Raw genomic sequence first — 26691 nt, 5'->3', positions numbered from 1 at the left:
AAGCTCGGTTATTGAGGAGGGGCTCAGTCGAGCCGCTGCTCCTCAGCATCGAGAGGAGCCAGATGAGGTGGCTCGGGCGTCTGGTTAGGATGCCTCCTGGACGCCTCCCCGGTGAGGTATTCCAGGCACGTCTCACCTGGAGGAGGCCCCGGGGACGACCCAGGACACCCTGGAGACACAATGTCTCTCGGCTGGCCTGGGAACAACCCGGGATCACCCCGGAAGACCCGGACGAAGTGGGTGGGAAGAAGGAAATCTGGGCTTCCCTGCTTAAACTGCTGTCCCAACAACCCGACTTCAGAGAAGCAGAGGAAAATGGATGGATGTGATTTTACTAATATTTCTGTATTTAATAATCAGTAAAATAATAAACTGAATACATTTTAAAAATTAGGATTAGCTGCGACAAACAAAAAAATATTTCAATACGTAAAGTTTATAATTTGACCAATATTTTTAATTTTGTGAATTACAAAATTATAACATTTAAAAATGAGACATAAAAACAATGTTAAATTTTGTTTTTTAAGTTTTTTAACAAATAATTTAATATAATACAATTTAAATGTTTATATGAAATGATTTCTTTTACCAATTTTTTTTTTACTTTAATGGTTGAAGGTAATGTTACTTTTTATAATTCTATTATAATTTAACCAATTTATTAAATTTCTCATTGTAAAATTATTTTAACTTTATTTCATTTTATAATTCATTTCTTAAAATTTACAACTTTATATTTGACCATTTAATAAAATATTCAATATATGCAGTATGTGAAATTGCTTATTTAATTAAATACAATTCATCCTCATTTTTCAAGATTAATTCTTATAATTATTGCACCAATTATTAAATAAATTGTTCAATGTTTAAGTACATTTTTTTATTGTTTTTAAATTAAATTATATAAACTACATAAGTTTAATGGAAAATGAAGAAAAATACATTTTAATGAACCAATATCAGGGAGAAAATTCCTAGTGGTAACTTTTTTTTTTTAAAACAAATACGATAGGTTGGTTATGTAAATGCTCGGGGGGCCAGATTAAAGATACTTTGACCACTACTGCTATTGACTAAACTACAGACCGTATTTAAAATTCACACCTATTCAATGATTGGTTAATTGATTTATGGTAAATAAAAAAATAAAAAATATTAGAAAGATAGAAAAAAAAAATTATATATACAACATTTCAGTAATATAAATAAAAAATGCTTATAACAAATTCAAATGAGCGCATTAGTTGGCCCACCAGTTTGAACCTAAAGCCGTGATTAACAAATTATATTTTGCGCTAAAAAGACTTGTCTGAGAGGAGCGTTTGTAGAAAAACATTTTATTGGCCTGCGTGTCGGTCCACGTAGTACACGGACCGGGTACAAAAATCAAAGGAAATGCTACAAAGAACACATGAGAATCTACACACACAAAAAAACTCCTTTAAAAATACAAGTAGTAGGCATTATAGATAATGTACGCAACAGTGGTGGAACAAGCCTGCGACGGCGTGGTGTGAGGTCACGAGGAAAATAAAACAGAAATCTGGGAAACAGAGGTAGCAGGAGGCTAAGAGGCTGAGGGTTCTACAAGAGAAGCCAGAGGAAGGTTCTAGAAGAGGTAGCGAGCCAGGAGGAGGAGGCAGAGGAGGTAGCAGAGATGCTAACAGTTCTAGCTGTTCAGTAACTTTGTATGTGTGGACCGCAGATTAAAAAGATGACTCAAATTTACACCTGTGTGGTAACATTCGATCTTTCAACTGTCAACCTATACGCGCACACGTTCCGGACGTGAAGGGTGACAATGTTTGTCCAACATCAACCAAAGCGCAGGAGGGGGTGCGTGTGGGGGGCTAGCGAGGTAGGAAGGAGAGAAGAGGGCGGGGCTTAGGCGCTATAGAAAGACGTCACAGCTACACCAACAAAGATCGCTGGCGCATGTGCGTCAGCTCCAGTGTGAACCTCAGTCGTGTGTGTGTGTGTGTCTGTGTGTTTTGGGAGGGGGAATGGCCAACTGCAGATGTTTGATTCTGTCATCCTTGTTTTGGTCAAAAGACAGAAAAGTAGGAGAGGCTCACAATGGTGAACACACGCAGACATTCAGTGTTAAGTTTAACACGCACACACGTACGCATCTCAACACACAGGCAAGAATCTCGGCGCGCGCGCACACACACACACAACAGACACGCACCTCCACACGCACGCAGGTAGCAAGACACCTCAACACTCATTCATTTTAAGTTTGACACACCCACCCTCAATTACACGGTCCAAGTCACATGCGTGCACATCAACAGGCACACACCTCTTTAGACTCTCACACACACACACAAAATGTAAGTTTGATAGAACCACACGCACCTCTACGCACGCACACGCACATTCAGTGTAAGTTTGAGGCGAGGTAGACGCTCGCCAGGTTGGAGGTGGTAACTATGTACAGTGTTTGCCAGCAGTCTCCAACAGGCCCGACTCAGCAGAAACAGTGTTTACAACGCATGTATGTGTGTGTGAATTAATGTGTGTGTGTCCATGTCGCCCTCACCAATGAACAGAGCCCTGAGTGTGTGTGTGTGTGTGTGTCCAAGATGTTTTTTTTTTTTTTAGTGGTGGTATTGATGAGTAGCAAAGGCCAATACGTAAAGTCTGCAAGTGCGTGCGTGCGTGTTGTGTGTGTGTGTGTAGGGGATGGGGTCTCAGTTGTCTGCTGCACGGCCGCCAGAGGGTGCTGGAGGGCCAACAGGAAGCGGGGGCACGGCTTCAGGCTGTGCTGACGCTGGTCCTGGGTCTGAAAAACGGCAACAAAAAAAAAAAAAAGTAAGTCAAAGTTGAGATTGTGAGTGGTGCGATTTGATTGGACATGACGCACTGACTGAAACATCTCCTGTCAAATACTGTGGAACCTAGAGTTACGAATTTAATCTGTTCCGTTATCCCTTTTGTAACCAAAAACGTTCATAAAGCGGGGTTATTTTTCCTATTGAAATCAATGGAAATTAAATTAATCCGTTCTAGACCCAAAATGAAGTTATATTTACCTTATTTTTGATCCGTGCATAATTAAAAATACACTACAGGTTAGAAATAAGGGAAAACACTATTATAAAGAAAACACACTAAACAAACATGACAAATTTAGGAGGGGAGAAAGGGTAGGAGTACATCTTCTCCATTGAGGAGTCTTCCATAATAACACAGTAATTCTGATCCAAGTGTATTTTTCCTCTGTAAATACTGATTACTCTGTTGGCTAGTTTTAGTAATCCAATGCTTTTCAATAAATGTCTACAAATAACTAAATTTGCTGCAATTAAAAAAAAAAAACATTTTTAACATTTGTACACCTAAACAATCCTGCTTTGCAACAATTAAAAATGATGCGGAACAAACGTGAACTCTGCAAAGAAATCCACTGTAGCCTTTTTATTAACTTAACTACTAGGATAAATTCTGAGGGTAATTGTGAGCAAAATAACAGATACAGTACTGTAACAAAAAGGGTTACGTTGTCGTGTGTTAATGTTGGAGGGGTTGTTGTGAGCCATTTCTGTTCTGAGCATTGATGTTTGCAGGTGTCATTGAACGCATCGCCACCTGATGACGTGCAGGGGAGCCAGGCAAAAAAAAGAAAAGTGTGACTAGCGTGTCTAGGAAGCGCTGTTGCTCTGCGACGTTTGTTTTGTTTTGGCATCGACTACGCCCACAATAGTCGTGGTCGTCGCTTTGCAATAAAGATGAGACAAACGGACTAACGCCTCCCGTGTTTGGAAGACATTACAGTACACTTGTTGCATTGTGTAACGCACAGAGCCAATGATGGTTACATAGTGTTGGAAGACGCACAATACATAGAAGCTTACGCTTGGCCATGCCTATTTGCCAATCGAAAATAGTAAATAGAGGTAACTTTTAAACTGCAATTTTGGGCGTAACCCAAATTGTGCGTAAAAAGGGTCATTCGTAACCTGAGCTTCCACTGTAATGACCGTGGACATGTTACACGTCCAGGGACATGCAGCATGAACGGAAATGTCCACGGTCATGTGACATGTCCGGTCATCACTCGACCGTGCCCGTGACCAGGGACACATCCATTGTAATGTGATGACCGGACATGTTACATTAGTGAGCGGGTATATACCACGCACACATGCCGTTGGGGGCTCCCGGGTGGCGTGGGGGCATCATGGGAGGTATGCCACCAGGTGGGGGTCCAGCAGTGGGCGGTCCGGCCAACATGCGCCCAGGCAGTGGCTGACCTGGGCCCATGGGAGCTATGTGAAGACACAAAGAACATGTTAGACGTGACGCTTCTGGGTGTCTGCGGGTGTGACTGAGCCTCAGCCTCACCTATTTGACCCGGGTGGTGGGGCGCCATGGGGTGGTGACCCATGGGGGGGTAACTGGGGTGCATGGCGGCGCCGGGTTGAGGTCCTCCGTGGTGGGGAGGCGGGCCTCCGGGATGCATGCCCGCCGGTCCTGGGTGATGTCCGGCTCCGGGGACGTGGCCCTGGCTCTGAGCTGCGGCGGCGGCGGCGGCAGCTGCCGCCGCCTGCTGCTCCATCTGCTGGCGAGCCTTCATCTCGGCGTATTTGAGCTGCTCCATGTGGAACGCCTGACGCTCTGTCAACAGCTGCTGACGCTGAAGCTCCAACTAAAACGACAACAGCAGCATGTGACAAACTACACTGGGACATATTTGTTAGTCACAACTAGACTTTACACTGATTTTATCGGCCAATAATTAGCATTTTATGGTGATCGGCTTTAATGTCATAATTCGGCTCTGCAAAAGAGCCGAATGCGACCGGATGCACTCGTTACAGTGGTGACGACAACAAGAGTGGATCGCGCAGACTATATTATGAGGACAAAATGGGGAAAAACGTGTGTTGGTGGTCACCGGTGCTCAGGACAGAAGAGGACGTTCGTTTAAGGCTTGCTTGAGGTATGTTCATGTACTTCTAATACGATACGGCTCGCAAGCAGGCAACAAAAACTATATGTAGCCCAGCAAGCGAGTGGTAGCATGAACGGTTGTACGTAAACATGCCGCCGTTCTGTCGAATCATGCTCTAAAGTTTCGGTGTAGGTGAAGTAATTAAAAATAAAGTAATTTAATTACAGTAAGTTACCACCGATTATTTCTGTCACGTTGTAATGTTGGTTTGACCTGACTGATTAGAATACACGATCTGACTAGAGCATTGATTTCCAACCTTTATGGAGAATTGAAAAATCTCACGGCACACCAACAAAACAAAAATGTCACAAAAGGTGGATACATTAATTACTGTATTTACTTCCTGGTTGACACGCCTCTGCAACATTGCATGGACATCGGGGACAGTGCCTCTGGATTGGCAGACTTGGGTGGTGGTCCCCCTTTTTAAGAAGGGGGACCGGAGGGTGTGTTCCAACTACAGGGGGATCACACTGCTCAGCCTCCCTGGTAAGGTCTATTCAGGGGTGCTGGAGAGGAGGGTCTGTTGGGAAGTCGAATCTCAGATTCAGGAGCAGCAGTGCGTTTTTCGTCCTGGCCGTGGAACAGTGGACCAGCTCTACACCCTCAGCAGGGTCCTCGAGGGTGCATGGGAGTTTGCCAAACCAGTCTACATGAGTTTTGTGGACTTGGAGAAGGCGTTCGACCGTGTGCCTCGGGGAGTCCTGTGGAGGGTGCTTCAGGAATATGGGGTACCGAACCCCGATACGGACTGTTCGGTCCCTGTATGACCGGAGTTAGAGTTTGGTCCGTATATCCGGCAGTAAGTCGGACTCATTCCCGGTGAGGGTTGGACTCCGCCAAGGCTGCCCTTTGTTGCCGATTCTGTTCATAACTTTTATGGACAGAATTTCTAGGCGCAGCCAAGGTGTAGAGGGGGTCCGGTTTGGTGGCCTCAGTATTGCATCTCTGCTTTTTGCTGATGATGTGGTTCTGTTGGCTTCATCAAGCCGTGAGCTCCAACTCTCACTGGAGCAGTTCGCAGCCGAGTGTGAAGCGGCTGGGATGAGAATCAGCACCTCCAAATCTGAGACCATGGTCCTCAGTCGGAAAACTGTGGCATGCCCTCTCCAGGTCGGGGATGAGATCCTGCCCCAAGTGGAGGAGTTCAAGTATCTTGGGGTCTTGTTCACGAGTGAGGGAAGATCGACAGGCGGATCGGTGCAGCGTCTGCAGTGATGCGGACTTTGTATCGGTCCGTTGTGGTAAAGAAGGAGCTAAGCCGAAAGGCGAAGCTCTCAATTTACCTGTCGATCTTCGTTCCTACCCTCACCTATGGTCATGACCTGTGGGTTGTGACCAAAAGAACAAGATCCCGGATACAAGCGGCCTAAATGAGTTTCCTCCGCAGGGTCTCCGGGCTCTCCCTTAGAGATAGGGTGAGAAGCTCGGTCATCCGGGAGGATCTCAGAGTAGAGCCGCTGCTCCTCCGCATTGAGAGGAGCCAGATGAGGTGGCTGGGGCATCTGATTCGGATGCCTCCCGGACGCCTCCCTGGTGACGACCCAGGACACGCTGGAGAGACTACGTCCTTCGGCTGGCCTGGGAACGCCTCGGGATCCCCCTGGAAGAGCTGGATGAAGTGGCTGGGGAGAGGGAAGTCTGGGCGTCCCTGCTAAAGCTACTTCCCCCGCGACCTGACCCGGATAAGCGGTAGAAAATGGATGGATGGACTTCCTGCCATCTAATAGAAGACCATTCAGTTCTGTCTGTCACGATGCCTCACTGGCATGAATAGAGGAACAAACAAAAAATATTTATCCATCTATCCATCCATCCATTCATTTTCTGAGCCGCTTCTCCTCACTAGGGTCGCGGGCGTGCTGTAGCCTATCCCAGCTGTCATCGGGCAGGAGGCGGGGTACACCCTGAACTGGTTGCCAGCCAATCGCAGGGCACATAGAAACAAACAACCATTCGCACTCACAGTCATGCCTACGGGCAATTTAGAGTCTCCAATTAATGCATGTTTTTGGGATGTGGGAGGAAACCGGAGTGCCCGGAGAAAACCCACGCAGGCAAGGGGAGAACATACAAACTCCACACAGGCGGGGACGGGGACTGAACCCGGGTCCTCAGCACTGTGAGGCTGACGCTCTAACCAGTCGGCCACCGTGCCGCCATAAATTATTTATTGTAAATATATTTTTGGCGCAATTAAGTACACAAGTATATACAGTAAATGTACAGGTCATCTAAATAGACACATTCCTCCATCTTGTGATCGGATCGGTGATCGGTTATCGTTTTTTTAAACTCGCTGATTTGTGATCGGCTCCAAAAATCCTGATTGCTCAGGGGCCACATTGCCGTAAAGAAATTGTCATGCGGGCCAGCATTAATTTGACATGCTACCGACGAGGGGAATGCTTTTTTGTATTTTTATTTTACTGTTTTACTATGCTGTCTGCTGCTAGGTAGATCTTATAACTGCCTGACCTGGATAAATGAAGGTTAAAATAAAAATTAATGAAATGCAAAATAAAGTATTTTTATGAAATTTGACTCAAACTCAAACTTTATTCATCAGAATCAACAAACAACATGTTTGCATTAATGTGAAGGGTGATACTGAGATCTTGACTACAGTAAATGGAGCAGGTCTGGCTCAAAAGCGGTGGTTTTAATGCGCAAGATGTCACGCAGGTGGGAGTCACTTAGTCTTGTCCTCACGCGGTTCTTATTCATGTTCATGACTGAGAATGTCTTCTCACACAAGTATGTCGAGCCAAACAAGCTCAACATTTTCTTAGCAAATGTACGAATCTCTTGGAACCTGTCTTTATCCAGCTGCTGGTAAAAGTTGACAAGAGGGAGTTGTTGGTACCGGCTGCAACACTCTGTGTCACACTGCAGCTCAATGAGCTCCAGCTGCAGGTGGGCTGGAACGTCACTGAGATCCACGGAAACGGTTTGGCACATAGAACTTCTTGGTGAATAATACAATGGAGTTTTGTAGCTTTACCTCCTTCTTCGCTTACTTTGTTACACACTAGGGTTGATAATCCACTGTGCTCGCCAACCATGGCAGGTGCGCCATCCGTAATAATCCCCGTGATTTTATTCCACTTTAATTTTATGTCATGTACGGCGGAACAAACAGAAGCAAATAAATATTTCCCTCTTGTTTGGTCCTTAAGGCTCTGGAGGTCAAGTAGCCCTTCACGCACGTTCATTTCACTGTCCACTCCTCTAAAAAAAAATCAGGAACTGAGCGCTGTCGGATGCATCCGTGCTTTCGTCACAGGCTCACGAAAAAAATTCAAACTCCACTCCTTTTGCTTCCAACTGTCTCTTAATATCAGAAGAAACTTCTTCGCTCCTTCGTGACACAGTGCTACGAGCCAGGAAAACATTGGCGAACTGTTGCTTTTTCTCAGGACAAATGTTCTCCACCATTTTCATCACACAGTCTTTAATAAATTCACCCTCAGTAAAAGGTTTGCAGTGCTTGGCAATCAGCGTTGCCACCTCATAGCTTGCCTTTGTTATATTTTCATTCGACTCACTGGCTCTTGTGAAAAAGTGTTGCTGTGCCGTTAAACCAGCTTCCAGTTGCTTCAATTTTTCACTGCGCTCGTTCCCAGTTAGCTTGTCGTAATTAGCATGTTCCGTCTGGTCGTGCCTCTTTATATTGAACTCCTTGAACACAGCCACAGTCTCTTGGCAAATTAGGCAGACGCAGTTGTTTCTAAACTCAGTGAAAAAATATTCAGACTTCCATTTGTCCTGGAAACATCGGCCCTCGCTATCAACTTTCCTTGTCTTACTTCCAGTTGCCATTTTAGAAATGGGCAAAAAACAGATCATGCGCAAAAAGGCCCCGCGAGAGTTCAGCCACAAGTTTATTGCCAACCTGTGGTGAAATATAAAATTGCGCGTGTATTTTGTACTGCCGGGCCACATATTATTGGTTTTATGACAGATGCTTCGGGCCAGTGGAAATATGAACAAGGGCCGGATTTGGCCCGGGGGCCGGACTTTGGGCATGTCTGGTGTAAAGCCTAGTCACAACCTCAACCGACACGTCAAAATGCTGTCTACATGCTGACATTTCGAGTGACACGTTACTACGGGAACAAGATAAAAGAGGCAAGTGAATCTTGGGATTTGGTGGTTGCAGTGCTTTTGTGGAGACTGTGGGTCTGATCCAGCAGCTTAGGAGCAAATGTAAACAAATCCTTAAGAATAACTTTTGCTGCTCTCACTAGAGAACATCAACACAGAAACAAGGACACACACACACACACACAAAAACACAAACACACACAAAAGAGGACCACGAACAGGAAAAAACACAGGAGCACGCAGGAACATTAACTCACAGAAAATCACAGGAGCACACAAAAAAAAACACACACATGAGCACACAAAACACACACACACAGGCTGGCCAGTTACGGAAAAAATACGAATGGCAATTATTTAGATTAATATTGAAATCACGATTTATTGATTTCAAAATTTAGCATTTAACTCAACTACCAAAACTCAACTTTAAATACAACTTAAAAGAACAACCAAAAAACTAAATTAGTAACAGGTAAAATAGTAATATTAAAATAATAGCAACGAAAAACAAATACCTGCTGCTCCTGCTGTGCACACATGGGTGATGCACGCATTGAAATATATTTAAATTAAGATAAGGCAAGCTTTATTATTATAACTCGTTTTTCACTCATTAGGAAGAACATATGCTAGTGAGTATTGTTATATTACCTGTTTGTATGTGTTACCACAGTGTTTGTGTGTGAATATTAGTTATTTGACGGTAAATCCCTCCTAAAACTTCTAATGCTAATTCTGCTAGCCTGTCAATAAGATTTTCCATTAAGGCAGCTGACCCTCGGAACTCCCTGCACTTTTTTTTTTTTTAACTTTAAACAAAATTATCATCATCATCGTTATTAATTATTATGTAAAACAGTAACATTACAATTGCATTGCAATTTTGGAAAACGATATACGAGATTAAACTTTAGGGGACTGTTTAATTTGTTAAGGTTTAAATTTAACTTTGTAAGACATGCTGCTGAGCCTGGGAGCTCCCTGCAATTTTTGTAAGAATTTTAAAACAAAGACTATTTTCGAAGATTTTAAAAAAATCTCACGTTGCAAATTTGAAAAGCTATTTAATATATGTGTTTAAAAGAATTTAAATGAAGTCAAGTGTTGGATTTGTTTTATTTCAAATTTTGATGCCAATATTTTCCTTTTTAACAGCAAAACGAATATTGGCTCCAATTATCGGCCTCCTTGACTACTAATAATCGGTATCAGTCCTGAAAAAAACCCATATCTGTCTATCACTGACACAGACGTGGAAAGGCGCGCACGCACACACAAGTCTAATTAGCGGTGTGACTTACAGCCTCCTTCTCACGGTCCATGATAGTTTCGAGCTCCTCAAAGTGCCTCAGCTTAATCTCCAGCTTCTTCATCTGAGTCTCCACCAGCAGAGCAACCAGTGATTTGATCTTCCTCTCCTCCACGGCCGCCAGGTGCTGAGATAGGAAGAACACATTCAAAACATTTCAAACACTGAGAGCAGCACCTGTAATGACTCGACGATGTGACGAGCCACCTTGGCCTTGGTGGCAGCAGACGCCAGCGCAGCGGCGGCAGCTGTGGCGATGTTTCCTTCTCCGATGTCATTCTCCATCTTTTTCCTCTTTTCCTCTCCTTCCTCCGTGGTGGCTTTCTCGTCCTTCTCCTGTTCAGAGGAGGATGTCTCCATGGACTCGTCTTCGTCTTTATCTGGCAGGAGTGTAAGACAGGATATGTCGCATGACTGGAAACCATCACAAGGTACTTGACATGTCATGTGACCGCAGCTGCATTACCAGGCACACCATAATATCGGGAAGGTCACATGACAGTGGACACAATACTAGCCATGTCGAATAGGGCTGAACAACTATTAAAATTTTAATCGTGATCACGATTTTGGCAGTCACAATTAAATGAACCTGATTGTCGGCAATATTTACATTTAAAATACAGGCTCTGCTACATAGTTTATCATGCACTTTTTTCAACCAGTTGTCAGCCAACCACTAGGGGGCGAACGTAAGGTTAAGGCTTCATTAAGATGCCTAAGCGAAAGGGATCAACATCAGTTGTCTGGACTTCGATCCAGGTCAAGTGACATTAAACAACATAGTGTAGTTATTCAGTTAGCCCTTGGTAAATTGGATGTTTTTTCTTATTTATTCTAAAATGATAATCTTTGTTTCATGTTGCGTTGAAAACTGTTTACATATTGTTTGTTGAAAAGTAGTGCAATGCAGTTTTCCCTCACATGATGAATAATCATGATTACAACATTGATGAAAATAATCGCAATGATCATTTTGCCAATAATCGTGTAGCCCTGATGTCGAATCACTAGGGACATGTCACATGACTGCAGAGACATTACCAGGCATGTCACACGACAGTGGATATATTCTACATGACCGCAGAAACATTACGAAATATGTCCCCTTACTAGGGGCATGTCACATGACTAGACATGTCGCATGACCGCAGATGCACCACATGACCAGACATGTCATATATATCAGCGGACACATGGCATGACAATGGACAGGTCACATGATAGTGGACACGTCGCACGACAGTTGACATGTCACGTGACCGCGGACACGTAACCAGACGGGTCTTGCACACCCCATTTCCAGTGGTCATTTTACATGACAGTGGATACATCTCATGTCTAGGGGACATGTCACACGACTGACTATGTCGCAACACCGGAAATACTATAACAGTGGACATGTCACAAGACACGTCTTCATGTTTGACTGGCAGGATGTCAGTCACTGTCCTCCATCTTGATGCTTTTCCTCTTAAACTGGACCAGCTCACTGTCCTCCATCTTGATGCTTTTCCTCTTAAACTGGACCAGCAAGTGTAAATTTAGAAAACAAAAAGCCGACCAACCAGCAGGAGTGGCCTTGGCCTCGTGTCCTTCTTCGCTTTCGTCCTCTCGCTCCAAAACCTCCACGATCTCCTTCTTCACCTTCTCAGCAGCCTCCATCTTGCCGCTTTTCTCGGCGGACTCATTTGGCTTCTCCGCCTCGTCCTTGGACTCAGCCTGGAGGAGTAAGACAGACATTTTACACTGCATGAAACGTGTACTTTCTGAACAAGTAAAAGTGACATCACTATTGTCAAAGATGGTAAATAGTGTGACGATGCACTACGACCCCATTTGGAGAACAATCGTTAAAGTGTGTGTGTGTGTGCGTGTGGCTGTCATGGACGCGGTCGCATCGAATCCCTTTGTCTGTCTGCTCTTTTCTCCACACACCAGGACAGGACGTCAATAGATGAGCAAAGTCATGTCCTCACCTTGTCCCCCTGCTGGGAATCTGTGTCCGTCTCAGTCTTGTCCCCTTCTGCGGCCTCTGAAAGGGACAGGCAATATTCAGCTTCAAATAGACATTACACTTATGTGTTCAATTGTGGATTTTATAGGAAATCAGTTGCATATTTTTTAAATAATTGGTATATTTGAAAAAAAGTATAGATATATACTTTAAAGGATGACACACTGTTGCGAACCCGAACGGGACAAGCCGAAAGGAAAAGAAAAAGTAGATAGATAGATGTTTTGAAAAATGTTCTATAATTAAAAAAAAAAGTTATTACTTTTTGAGATGAGTCATATGATCGCAGGAAAAAAAAGCTGTCTAGTTGAGAAAAAAAGTAATATTCACAAGATAAAAAGTTTTAAAATTTCAAAATGTTTCTGAAATCAAGTAATTTTCGGAAAAACAGTATAAAAAAAAAAACAAAAAAAAAAAAAACATTCTAGTAAAAAAAATCCTATTTTGGAAAAAAAACTGAAAAATGTACATTTTCTAGAAAAATACGTTTTAAATTGAAGAAAATAAGTCATATTTTGTGAAAAAAAAAATTCTAGAAAAAGGTTTGTATTGAAGTATTGAAAAAAAGTTATGAAAAAAGTATATCTAAGGCCTGCCGCACACTGTGCAATGCAGTCTAACCCGATTGGACCAGGCCATCACATAAAAATGAGAGTTGCCGACTCACTGTCACACATTGAGCGATAGGATATAGGGACACCCTGAACAGCGAGCCTGTAAAGGCGTTTGATGCTATATATAAGTATAATGTACTTTAACACATTCAGTAAACCATAAAAAGACAGATTTTAACAGTTGAGGAAGAAGCTGGTTGCTAAAGAGAGTGGATGTGGGCAAGAATAAAAGCGAGTGTGTGGATATTTCACGCTCGCCCATTCATTTGAATATATCCAGCGGTACGTACAGCGCACGTACATTTTGGACACAAGCTTCGCTTTTTCATCCACAGGTACATTAGGTGTTATTAAAGGAAGTATGAGGTCTTAATTGTCCATTTTTAAGTAACAAGTTGATTTTATGTATTTTTTTGGAGGAAATGAAACTGGCAGTACTTTCCAAAAATATCCCTCCATTTTGGATCAATTGGTAAATACCTAATTGCCTATGGAATGCCCCTTTTTCCCCATCGCCAAAAGCAACACCCTCTGTGAAAGCCAGCCGTGCACATCAAAGTCATACAATGTCACTTGTCACACAATGCCACCATTCACCCGACAGAAACACCTGTGTCACTTCATCCATCCAAACTCTTTTGAAACATCTTAGAGGCATTTGTAATGCAATCAATACAACATTGATTTGATGAAACCCGTTTATATATGCGGAAATTAATCTGCAAGCACTTGCCTCATGTGGGATGACGTGGCTGTCATTTCCCCAAAAACTATAAATCAGTCCTTCATGAAAAAACACCACTATGAAAAACTTTTTTTTTTTTTTTTTTTGAAAAGCAGTCTCACAACATACGGGAAAAATTTCTAGAAAAAGCTTGTACATCTATGATAAAAAGTTGTATATTTCTAGAAAGTCATATTTGAGAAAGTCACATATTTTCTAGGGAAGAAGTTGTATATTTGAGAAAAGATTGAATATTTTCTGGAAAAAAAGGAAGTATTTCTAGAAAAAAGTAAATATTCTCTCTTCATATGAAAGGCGTTTAAAGTGTGTCATGCGTGCACGTTTATGTTCCATAAACATGGATGAAGCACATTGATTCCATCTGGGGTTTAATCAGGAATAACATGAAGATGGCAGAGAGAAAAACATCTAAAGTGAGATTTAATCGAGACTAACATATGATGATGACAGTGGGGGGAAAACATGATGATGTGCGATGACCCACTTTCCCGCCAGCCCTCCCCCCGCATGTTCCCTTGCCCCATCTGCTCTGTAGTTTTAATCCACTGGTTAACGTGGTGGAATGTGAACACAAATACACACACACAAATCAAAGCACAAACAAAACGCACAAACAGCAGCACTGCTATAATCTGCTGCCCTCTAAAGGTTGCACATGTGAAAATACAGAACTAGATTTTTTTTCAGACCACTGGAGATGAAATGGTTGACTGTTTAACAGTGAACCGTGATAACCTTTCAAACTGTTACTTTACTGTTCAAAAGTTAATTATTCGATCCAGATATTTATTCATCTGATCAACAAATGCCAGTTTTGAAGTCATTCTTGTTGCTTTATTTGTTTTGAAGTCATTCTTGTTGCTTTATTGGCCTATCACTCGATAGTCTTCTTCCCATTTACAATCATGTGACCAATAAGAGACGATATGGATGCCACATGGTTTGTTGTAACGTATATTAGATCTTGCATACACTCACGTGACTCACCCGTCTTCTCGGGTTCCTCAGGGGCAGTGCCGGCAATGCCGCTGCTCTCTAGTCCGAAGGCGGGGTCCACCTTGCCAGTGCTCCTGGCCGCCTCCTGCACCTTCTTCACGTGAGCCTCCACTAGCTCGGCGGGAACCTCCTCACGCACGCGTGAGAACTCCTCTGCACCAACAACAGGTTACACTTCCGAATGAGACAGCTGATATATGACATGGGTATTTCTTATATGATACATACGAGATGTGTATTTTCTTGTAAATGTGTATATTGTTGTTACCAAGCGCAGCCCTGGCAGCGGCGGACGCCACCCTGGGGTCCACCACGGAAGCCAGGAAGGCGACTGTGCTCATGACGGGGTTTCCCGACTGGCTGAAGGGGATTGGCTGGTAAGCCAGTGGGCCTAGCGACGTCTCCGAACTCTCCAGGTAGGGGTCCTCGATGGGCAGGCGCAGGAAGTGCAGAATGCACTCGTCTTGTGTGCGCGAGCCCACGTGCTCTGACACTTTGTTCCAGTCGTCTTTGAACATTTCTAGAGCCTGCCGGAAAAAATATATATATTTTACTTAGGGACGCCCGTGAAAAATTTTTAAAAAACGTGAATGTGAACTCACCTCCAGCAGAAGCAGAGTCTCTTGCTCGGTCCATTCTCGAGAGGACACCACTGATTTACCCTGAAAGCAGCACAACACAAATGATCAACAAAAGATATTATACTGTAGATTATAAAAAAATATATACTGTAAAAACAAATAGAACATAAAGAATTAAAAACTGTATCTTGTATTGTGTGTGCATCTTGGTCACCAGGGGTCAATATAATAAAGAACAAACACGGTCACAAGTGCTCATTTAAACTGCAGTAACAGTCGTTTTTCACAGAGAATGATGAACATTTGCCTTTGAGTATTGTTGTTCGGGCTGCAACTACTGATTATTTTTAAATCGATGACGTATTTGTTAAATTATTTGAGGAATCAGATAAAAACATTTCTTAATTTCCATCCCTTCATTCTAAAACAGCACATTATTTCAAAATGGCAGTGCACAAAAAGGTTGCTGCATGAAAATCTCAGGTCTTAAAGTAATAAATTATTGATAACTTAAATAAAATAAATAAATCAATGTTGAATCATCAACTGATTGGTATGTAGGTCAATTGTTTCACGAGCCACATTGGCCAACAACAGAAACACCCAATAGTTGACCACCCCCAGGGAACACACCCATCGATGCACAACACAAACCAGCTAATAGGAGGTCTACTTTTCATCCTTTAGTTCACAGCTGAAAAAACCTTGGTGGAAACCTAAAAGTGACAGATGAGCCTGGACTCGTGTGTCACTTTCAGTGCCATCAGTGGATGCCGCGTATGGAAATGAGTGTTTCAGACCTTTGAGTTTTTCTTGTACTGGTCGGTGCGGAGGCCAAAATTCTGGAGGTCGATGGCTTTGTCTTTCATCTTGTCAGGGAAATTGGCCATCTGCTGTGAAGGTGGAATCTGCAACATTGAAGGACACAGAAAAGTCAAGTTGCTGCAACTCGCTGCCTCCACCTGCTTCCCACTTCACAACCTTACCGGAGGAGGTCTGTGATTGAGGGGCATGAGGCCAGAGGGCGTGTCGGCCAGCACGGTGAAGTGGGGGGTCGGTGGGGGTCCCATGGGCAGAGGTCTGCTGTCTGAGTCCACCTGGTAGTTCACCAAGCCCCACTGCTCCAGGAAGGCGTGGACCCTGCACATGACATGACATTCATTGGCATTTACTTTCTCCCAACAAGTACTCGGGACACAAACCAACAATACAAAGTACCGTATTTTCACGACAACAAGGCGCACTTAAAAGTCTTACATTTTCTCCAAAACTGGACGGGGCAGCTTATAAAGCGGCGCGCCTTATGTGTGCACCGAGTTCCAACATCTATAAATGTTGTTGTGTGATGAGCGCTCCGCTTTAATTTTTTTAACCGCTTGACTGACTGGGAGCACTGACTTTAATGCAGTAGTCCAGTTATTCTCTTTTCTTTTTAGTGTGGCCCTAACTCTCCTTTGTACTTTTCCCTCACAACGCACAGACTCACCTCATAATGGCGCATACGTCCCCTGTCAGGTTCCTGCGGCAGGAGGTGGAGGTGAGGTACTCTTGGGGGTTGAGGCGGTAAGTGTCGATCATGAAGTTGCGGTAGGCCAGGTATCTGTTTGGGAGTGCAGAAACAACAACATGAGCAGGCACCGTTGTCATAATGTCTCTGCATGCCTAACAAGGAAAGAAAGGTAATATTTTTTTCAAACCTGAACTGAAGCATAACATCAACTTATTCTAATAAAAAATATTTTTCTCATCCCAAATGACGAGCCTTGTAAAGAAATTCTACAAAAATATGACTATTCTTGTAAATTTGCTACTTTTTCTCCAATAAATTACATTATTCTTGTAAAAAAAATCCAATCACTTCTCTTGTAAGATTAGTTTTATTTCTCTAAATACAAATCTTTTCTCCAAAAACAAGATTTTTGTCATGTGTATTTTTTAATCCCAAAAAATAACTTTAGTCTCATACATTTTTATTAAAACAGTTTTCTGAAACTCTAAATGACATGAAATGAGCTTTTACCTCCCAAAAATGACTTTAGTCAGGCAAAAATCAATATTTTTTCCTCCCACAAATGAATTTGTTCTTGTAAAAAAAAAAAAACTTTTGCACCCAAAAAAAGTTTGTTCTTTTAAAATTAATAAATTTTTCTCCCCAAAATATGACTTTAATCTCATAGCATACTAATTTCCCACAAAAATAGAACCACTTTTAAAATTAATACTTCTTATCCCAAATAATTTGTTCTTGTAATACTTTTTTTCTCCAAAAATAGACTTTATCCTCATATCCCTTAGCATTAATACTTGTTTTCCACAAAACGTATGACAATTCTCATAAAATCAATACTTATTTCTCTCCAAAAAATATAACTTAACAACATGAGCGGGCACTGTTATAATTTTGAAGTATGTTTCGGCTCTCACATTTCTGGAGATTTGGACTTGTTCTTCCCATTGAAGAACTCTGGTAGGGCTCTCCTCTCGATCTCGTGGATGCTGGTAGGGGAGGAGAGCATGGGTGAAGGCTTCAGAAAGCTCCAATGCTTGTGAGGCCTCTGGCTCGCCGACTCACCAGTTGTAGTCGAACCAGGCACTGTAGCTGGGGATGATGATGTGGTGCGTCTGCTCTGTCACGTTGTCCTCGCCCGAGTCCATCAGGCGGCTGATCTCTGCTTTGTTCTGGTCCTCGTCCTCCTGAAGTGAAAGTGATCATTCTGGTCATAATTGTGAAACCACCATTTCCTCTCTTGGTAGCATTAACTGTAAACGACACAGTCACCTTTGAAATTAAATAAAACATGTTACCTTCCCACCAGACACCACAGAGTCATCCTCCATGTCATCTGCAGGGAGAAAGCATCACAATGACATTATTAATATTATTATTGTTGTGTAGTTATGTGTTGGGGTTACATACATACCCAAGTCTGCTCCATTGTCTCCTTTTAGAGGTGTGCTCTCAGAATCCTTCTTTGAATGAGCTGTGTGGACACAACACGAATAAAGAGTAAACTTGATGAAGTTCTACTTAAACAAATCAGTTTAAATGGCATGCGTTGTAATTGTATTATTTTGTATAGATGTCTGCTTGGGACAAACCAAAATGTTAATGTTAACATTATTGCTCGACTATGACACAGTTCCGAAATTTCTCAGCTTAACTTCCCATGGAAATATACAGGAAATTTTCCGCCCCTTTGCAAACTTAATTCTTATTTCCTCCATGTTGGAACATACCATTCTTCGAAACACTTCCCTCCTCCATGCTAGCACCAGCAGACGAGTCGTCCAGGTCCTTGGTGACATCGTCCTCTGTGTCCTCCTCTTCACCGCGGTGTCCTCGCCGCTTCCAGTAATGTCCCTGGTTCCTTAAATTGGAAAAAGACTGTCAGTATCACAGACGCTTAGCTGATGGCTGACATCACAGACATCTAACACAGGTGTGCCTGCTATATTGAATTGCGTTAGATCTAAGTCATAAACTAATGCAAGTCAATGGAATGAACTTCATAAAGAAACAACCTTATATCAAGGCACCACTGTAGATATATAAAATGGCCAAATACATTCAAATGTCACGATTCATTGTCTTAATCCCATGAGCTCTGGCTTTGAGTTTAAAACGGTTGCTCCATCATCACTCCATTTTCCACATTGAATATGAATGGGTCTATATATAGTTCATGTCAATTGCTGACATGGCGTATATTGTGTGGCATGTTCCTTACCCCTTCTTCCCGCCCTTCTTCCGGGACTCGGCAGGCGTGGTGGGAGGGGAGGGCGAGCGCCTCCTCTTCTTGCCGGTGGAGTTGGCCTTGCGCTCCTTGCGATCGGGCGTACGGGAAGACGACTGATCAGACAAACGCCCGTGCGGAGCAGGGGGAGCGCGGGATGGAGGATGAGATAAAAGAGTGGCAGAATGAGAGTATGGAACGTTCGCACACACCGGGAGGGGAAGCAACAAGCAGGGGGGAGGTAGGGAGAGGGGATGCAGTGGCGTGGCCCCACGAGCAGGGTTTCTGTCTACGGTCATGTACTCATTTACAAATACAAACTTGTTGTACATAATTTTTGTTTTATGCTTGTATTTGCCTCATTTATTATAAATGTAATCAATTAAGACAATAGAAAACATTAAAAATGAACAGCATTTTTTTTATTTGAAATATTAATAATGATATAACTATTACTATAATTCATTATATATACGTAATAAATGTTACATGTATTTGTAAAATTTTTTATTTTACTAATTATCTATTTTATTATTAACAATAAATCACTCAACGAATTATTTGAGATGAGAATACAAATAAATGTGAAGTAGTTCACAATCGTAAAATAATTTATTTGATTGAATGAAACAAATACAAATTAGTTCAAGGTATTTGTAAAATTATTTTTCTAAATGTTTGTATTACATCATTTTCAGTAGATCCATTAACTATTTAATGAGCGAAAAAAAAACACGTGCAATAGTTCATTTGAATAATACAATGATACATTTTTGTTTATAATTACTTGAATTAGAATTCACATAGCTATTTAAAAATAAAAAAGGGATAAATGCACATGTAAAATTTTTCATTTTAGTAACAGTTTTTTAATTTAATCAACAGTTAAATTATGCTTAACTTTATAACTGTTTATATTTTGTATTTACTATAAATAAATTAGTTATTTAATGAGATTTCTTAAGTAAAAGTGAATACAAATGTAAAATGCGTAAAATGTTAATTTAAAACATTTACTTCATTAGACAAATATCGTGATTCGTTATTTACAATAAACTTAATTGTAATTCCTTAACCAATTAATAAAATCAAGAAAATATATTTATGTGAACCCTAATACAGTTGTATTTTATAATTAAAAGTAAAGCAATTAATAAAATGAATACCAAAAAACATTTTAAATTTTCTGAAAAAAGCTGCAAAAAACAAAACAAAAAACCATACTGATGTCTAGACAATTTCACTGCTATTTTTAGACTGTGTGTGTGTGTGTATGCGTGTATGTAATTATTGACTGTACCCTCAGGAGAGCAAATTATTATTTTTCTTCCTTCTGAATTTTTAGTGCATGACCACCTTCAAGAGATTTTTGTCAACATAACAGAAACCCTGAGGTGCATTGGAAGAGAAAAGGTGTGAGGAAGGATGACAACAGACAATACAGATACCAGACTGACAGACAGACTGAGAGACTGACAAGCAGCTTGACGCAAGAAGACATTTCACAAGCGTCCCATATAAGACACAATCTAACCATTAGCAAAGTGTTTTGTTTTTCTGTAACATATACCTCTTCCTCCTTCAAGAAGATCTTCTGGCGGAAGCTGACAGGCTTCTTATTGTCATCCACCTCGTAGTCTTCCTCATTCATCCACTCGTTGAAGGCGTCCGTGTCCAGAACCCACCTGGCATGGACCTGAGGTAGCGGTAGGTGTAGTCCAATATAATTGGAAGTGCAGTGCTTGGGTGATCAAGTGATTCAACCATTTAATTCAAGATTTTGGGATGTTTGGATCTTTTTTTTTTTTTGCGCCAATTTATCAAAAAAACGACAAGCTAAATAAAACATGAGCCGGAATCCTTTTCAAATTGTTCTGCAGTATGACAGAAAAGGTGGAAAGTAACGACGCTGAACATGGCCCAAAGACATGCCCATTTATATTGTACATTGAAAAAACAGTGATCCATCGACATCGGAAACCTTTGACTCAAGACGTGCTTGCAAGCAACAAATATTTTGCTGAGCTCGCCAGGCCTCACCTGTTTGATTGCTAATGACTCTGTTCTTTGTATATTTGTGTACCGTAGAGTATATGTCCTGAATGTATATATTGTTGTTTTGATAGTGTACAATGCACATACTTGGCCAATACAGATGATGCCGAGCGAAGCAGTTTGGCGACTCATGATATTAAATCAACACAACAGCACCCAAAATTTTGCTCAATCGTTAATTTAATATGCTAAAAAAAACAAATGACTAAAAAGCTCTTTATTAAGTTGTCATTGATAAAAATGGTACTAACACAGCACCGTGCGCCAGCGGGCCTCGATGCAAGCTTCGCTCATACCAAGCCATCATATCCCCTTACACACTCACATCAACAAAACAGCACCGCTAAATTACATTCAATCAATATTTAATATGCTAAAAAAAACAGCAAATTTATTACACCTTCATTGATTAAAATGATATTAATCATCACAAGCGCCACCATTGCACAACAATGTCAGCAGTTACACAGAGCCCCTGACCGTACAAAATACCTTTAATAGGCCATAAACGCAAACGCCTGTGTAACATCATCGTTCCAAACTCTTTTCAAAGGCCCAGAGCCTGATAAAATGGGATGAACACGGCACAATGCTGGCAGGTGTTTGCCATGTTGACAGCCAGCATGCCCATCGACGTCCGCGATCACATGATGCCACCGACGACCATACAAAAAAATTCATAAAAGCAAATGCCTGTGTCACGTAATCTTCCAAAACAGTTTATTAAACGTGCAATCGCTCAATCCATTTTTGGCTTTGTCTTGGAAGCAGCCACCATCAGTTCATGTTTGTTACCTGGAAGTGATAGTACTGGAACCCATTGTATTTTGTGCTCGCATTTTCAGTTTTGTGTGTGTGTAGGTATTTTGCTAAATTTCTTTCTTCTAACCACGAGTCGAAAGAAATTGTATGTTGAGAAGAAGCTGATCTTGTCCACTGAATTAAAGCACATAATCATAGAAAAACATGAGCAAGCTTGGCAGAAAATGCAAAGAAATAGTGAAAACGATTCAGTTCAGTGTACGTGAAAATGCTAAATAAATTGTTCAATTCCTTACATTCTATTTCATTGTGTTATTAATGTATGATTTTATACAGTAAAATACTGTAAAATGCTGTGTGGTTTTTTCAGGTGGCTAGAACAGATTAATGGCATTTCCATTCATTTCAATGGGCAAAGTTAATTGGATAGACAAGCGATTTGAGTCACAGAGTGAAAAAATAATTAAGTTAAGGAACCACTGTATAAATTGCTATTTCTATTGTTTTTCCTTTGCAATATTTTGTCCTCGCACTCACCTTCCACGGTCGGTCGGTGCTGGGCGTCTCCTCCACGTCGCCGTCCACCTCGCCAGCTGCCATCCAGGTGTCGTAGCTGACGATAAGAGCCTTTTTAGAATCCAAACTTCTGGAGGATGTTGGTGAGTTTCTACGAGTCCTCCTCTATACTCACCTGTCTGGGTAGTGACCCCAGTGAACCAGAACCTGCTTGTCTTTCCTCATGACGGGACGCAGCCACTCCTCTGCAACAAACCATTACAAAATGAAGGATTTCATTAAAAAAAATAAAAACAACAAAGACTCTTGACAAAAAGACTGCTTGTGGCCTGAGGACTTCTAACCTTCGTCCTGCTGCGACGGAGTCGGGAAAATGAGGTGGGTGGCCTTGGACTTGTCCTCAGTGATGGAACCCTAAAAGAAGAGGGGTAAAGTTCTAGAAGGGGCAAAGAGACAGTGTGGATGTGATGTGGTCATCTGACACTCACCTGGTGCCTTTTAATGGCATCTTTGAGCTTACTAACTTGCTTGGCCTCCATGTCGGGAGACAAGATGACAGTGGGCCGCGTCAGGCAGTTGTTCTGGAAGGACACGTTCAAGTGGAAATGTTATTAAAAAGACAACAGCTTGATTTTATTTTTTTTACGATGAAAAGTCGCGATTGAGCGATAAGACTGCACAAATACACACCTGCACCAAGTTCTTCTCCACGTTCAAGAACATCTCCACATTTCTGTCCATACGGGAAGGGTTCTGCAGGTCAAAGCGGCGCCTGTGGATGGTGGTAGAGAGCAGACATGAAGAGTCGACCTGCGTGTTATTGGCATGCAAGTTGCAAATTTAAAGCGTCAACTGACCAGCCCTGCTCGCTCTTGAACTTGTAGACCGATCCCAGGATGTGGCAGAGCGCACCCCCCGCTTTCATGTCCAGGAAGCATTTGGCCTTGGGGGAGAAATGAGCAGTGAGCACACAATCAGGAGCAGACATTTTCGACAGTAAAAGATGGGTGAGAAGTGCTACCGGCAGCTTGGTGAGAGCTGGATTGTTGACTTTGCGTCCAAAAGAGTCCTCCTGGAACTGAAGCAGCTGCACAACCAGGCCAGCCAGGGACTTGCTAGTGGGCGAGTCGTTCTGGACATACTAACAACACACACGCGCACACATTTTATACTCCAGTACAATGAAGCCCCGCTTATCCACAGGGATCCATTCCAGACCCACCCGCGATAAGTGGAAGTTTGTGATATGGAGAGTTCAATTTTATTGTACACTTTTACCCTGCCCACACACACATATAACTTCATTAAAACACAGTATTCCTTAGCACCTCTTCATTCACTCACTGTAAAAAAAAAAGGAGACCATTGTATAACATCACCGAGGAAAAGAAGACTTGCTCGCATAGTTCTCAAAATAAGAAGTAAAGCGCAGTCACGTCAGGCTTTTACTTGTCACTCTGACCACTAAAACTGACACACAAAACAAAACCCAATTGTATATTTAAATGGAAACATTTTCAACTGTTCATTAAAACAATAACAGTCTAATAAAGGTCAGCTACCTTAATGAAAACATAATGCAAAACGCCATACATAGGCACACAGAAATTAGCACAGATGTTACAGTAATTATAAATCCATAAAACTGTTACTTCAACACACACGGAGCAGCAAGGCATACAAACCAAGCGTACCACAATACTCACAAGCATACTGTATATTTTTTCTGGTCTGTTGGAAAATTGACTATTGTTGGAGCTTATAGTAGTACGGGACCTTCCCTGTCTCTTCTTTTTGCTGCATCCCATCCAAGTAGATCTCAGTGCTGCCCAGCATGTTTTGCCACAATGTGGTACTACACTGAAGACAATCAACTCTAAATTTGGACTTGCCTGTGTACTGTAAAAACCAGGAATGTTTGATAACACTTTTTTTTTCAGTTGATACCAGTACGACCATTCACATTTGAGTGCACACCGATAAAGACTACCACCAATACCACGCTAGGTAGTACTTTTTGATACATAAAATTTCAATTGACAAAAATGACAATTGCAAACAAAGACCTCTTTCTTTCTTTCAGATGCACATAATGATTCGCCAGTGTCAAACCATCGCAGTGTGGCGCCAACTACTGGTGAGACTTTTTTTTTTTTTTTTTAAAGTATCGTGGCGGGTATCGGTAGCCTTCACGAGTACCTGATACCTTAAAATAAGATACAATACCTGGTATCGGTACTCGCCAAACCATAGTAAAAATCCATTAAAAAAGATCGCTTAAAAACCTGTGGTGGTCCAAACGATGAAATGATAAATGGTTTGCTGTCCAAATGAAGCGTCAATTTAAGGAATGTGTAAAACTGATGTTGACAGCTTAAACAACAGTATTATTGCAATTAATAAATCTGGGGAAAGTATATAGAAAGTACTTGCAGTGTATGCACATTGCATTACGAACTAAATGGCGATGAAGACTGTACAAAATAATAATTAAAAAAGCATAAATTGAGACTGTTGTGTCATTTGAATGATTCCATGGTTACTTGTCAATGTCGCCCCAAATGTGAGCAGACAGTTTGACACTTTACACTTCAACACCTACTATAAGCGCTGCTATCCGCTCTGTCACCTGTTCTCCCTTTAACACTCATCACTGTGAACTGTACTGTCTGGTTAATTGGCCCACTCGTCACTCACCTAGGCAAATTCACTGGTCCATGTTGAGCTATAAAACACACTCATTGGCAAGAGCTCACCCTATCTACCCTCCTTGTTCACCAAGCATACCACCACCTGCACTCTCCGTTCCAGCGGTTTTACAAATTTCTGTCCCAAACGACTGGAACACTCTACAACAAATAATAAAACTCACCTCATTCATCCCATTATCCTCATTTAAAAAATTAATGAGCTATACCGTACATGATCACTGCACTTGATTTTAGCTTATGAACCTTTTATTAATTTTCTATGATGTAATATATTATGCAACTTGAACATGTATTTGTTCGTTTTTATTGTATTTGCTTTCATTTTGTTTTGATTTGCACTGCTCTCCACAGCCAGGCCGGCATTGCAAATGATTATTTTTTGTCAGATGCCTTACTTAGTTCAATAAAGGTTAAATTAAAAACGATATAATGTTAGAGTTTAGTACTGTTGGCAAGTGTATGCTAGTGGGTTACTTAAACTGTCTGCCAAAGGTTCGATTAAAAATAGTCTAATTAAAAGCTGTTCTTGGTGAGCGCTATGGTAAGCAGCAGACCATAGAAAGCTGGTATTACCCGTCACACCAAAAAAGCACATAAAAGCCCCTTTGAGCCTCAAAGTTGCCGACTTTTGGAAAAGCTCGCGTCGGTCCTCCATTGTCAGCGCGCCGCAGGCCTTCATTGGAACCAATGGGGTTAGCATGCTAATGCTAAACTCAACTAGCTCACCTTCTTGTAGTGCTTGCCGATCCACAGACGAACAGTCTCCAGTTGGGAAACAGTTTCGGAACTCTCCCAGAATTTGGCGGATGGGCCGCCGTCTTTCTTGCGCCCCACCGCGGTCCCACCGCCGCTGCCTCCACCGACGGGGCCGGTGGTCGGCCCGCTAGCCGTGGTCGCCGCCGTCGCCATTGTGTGTGTTTTTGTTCGCTGCGTTTACCTTCTTTTTCCTCCGCCGCCTTGCTTGCTCCGAGCAGCCGTTCGACGACGTTACTGCGCAGGCGCATGCGTGTTTACTTTTCAACTCTCGCGAGTTGCGAGATTTGTTGCATTGTGGGACTGTAGTCCTTTACGACAACAATGTAAACACGCTGATGAAAAACACTGGAGAGAACCTATTATTCTCTTTAAATTATAAACAAATAAGAATACAGCAACATCAAATAATAATTATAGTCAATACTTATAAACAAACAGAGAAACATCAAAAAACAAATATTGCATAACAAAAACAAGGGATTATATTAGATTGGTATTGTTATTAGAACGCTTGCAGGTGGTAACTCCACAAAAGGGTGCAAAATCCCCATACAAATGCCAAAATGGTCCATGTAAACGCCTCAATCAGAATGAACATGCTGAAACCGAATGAAATTTCATTCACAGGGGAGAATATTATTTTCTCCAAACTGATCAAATGTATTTTTTTTTGTCATGTAAACGGTCAGTTAGAATGTTGTCAGGCTGCATTTTGTCTGCGTATGCTTTGTCTTGAGGTAAATGTGCAGTAACGGCGTTTACGCACTTGAAAATATGCCGGCTTCCAATGTTACCCTGTGCGGCTGCATATAATGC

At 41.8% G+C, this 26691-nt stretch overlaps 1 protein-coding gene across 3 annotated transcripts; it reads right to left on the bottom strand.

Annotated features, from left to right (window-relative positions):
- Positions 1–1327: 1327 nt before the first annotated feature.
- smarcc1a (SWI/SNF related, matrix associated, actin dependent regulator of chromatin, subfamily c, member 1a) lies at positions 1328–26099 on the bottom strand. Of its 3 annotated transcripts, none has more exons than XM_061674673.1 (28): positions 25846–26099; positions 23430–23549; positions 23266–23351; positions 23099–23180; positions 22897–22989; positions 22753–22822; positions 22584–22653; positions 22430–22505; positions 20646–20771; positions 19070–19191; positions 18579–18709; positions 18263–18322; positions 18147–18184; positions 17914–18035; positions 17766–17837; positions 16828–16941; positions 16328–16481; positions 16142–16249; positions 15363–15422; positions 15029–15287; positions 14743–14913; positions 12368–12423; positions 11957–12110; positions 10596–10768; positions 10381–10515; positions 4357–4660; positions 4155–4280; positions 1328–2794 (listed from the first exon to the last, which is right to left on the bottom strand). In XM_061674673.1, exons 1-28 carry the CDS (start codon positions 26026–26028, stop codon positions 2703–2705), a joined length of 3357 nt encoding a protein of 1118 aa, XP_061530657.1. In that variant the 5' UTR covers positions 26029–26099; the 3' UTR covers positions 1328–2702. The 3 variants fall into 3 exon arrangements, with proteins under 3 accessions (XP_061530657.1, XP_061530658.1, XP_061530659.1); XM_061674674.1 differs by having other exon boundaries at positions 14752–14913; XM_061674675.1 differs by having other exon boundaries at positions 19070–19164.
- Positions 26100–26691: the final 592 nt, after the last annotated feature.

The sequence above is a fragment of the Phycodurus eques genome, chromosome 4 (genome assembly GCF_024500275.1).
Source record: "Phycodurus eques isolate BA_2022a chromosome 4, UOR_Pequ_1.1, whole genome shotgun sequence".
Taxonomy (NCBI): domain Eukaryota; kingdom Metazoa; phylum Chordata; class Actinopteri; order Syngnathiformes; family Syngnathidae; genus Phycodurus; species Phycodurus eques.
This window is presented reverse-complemented; position numbering and strand designations above follow the sequence as displayed.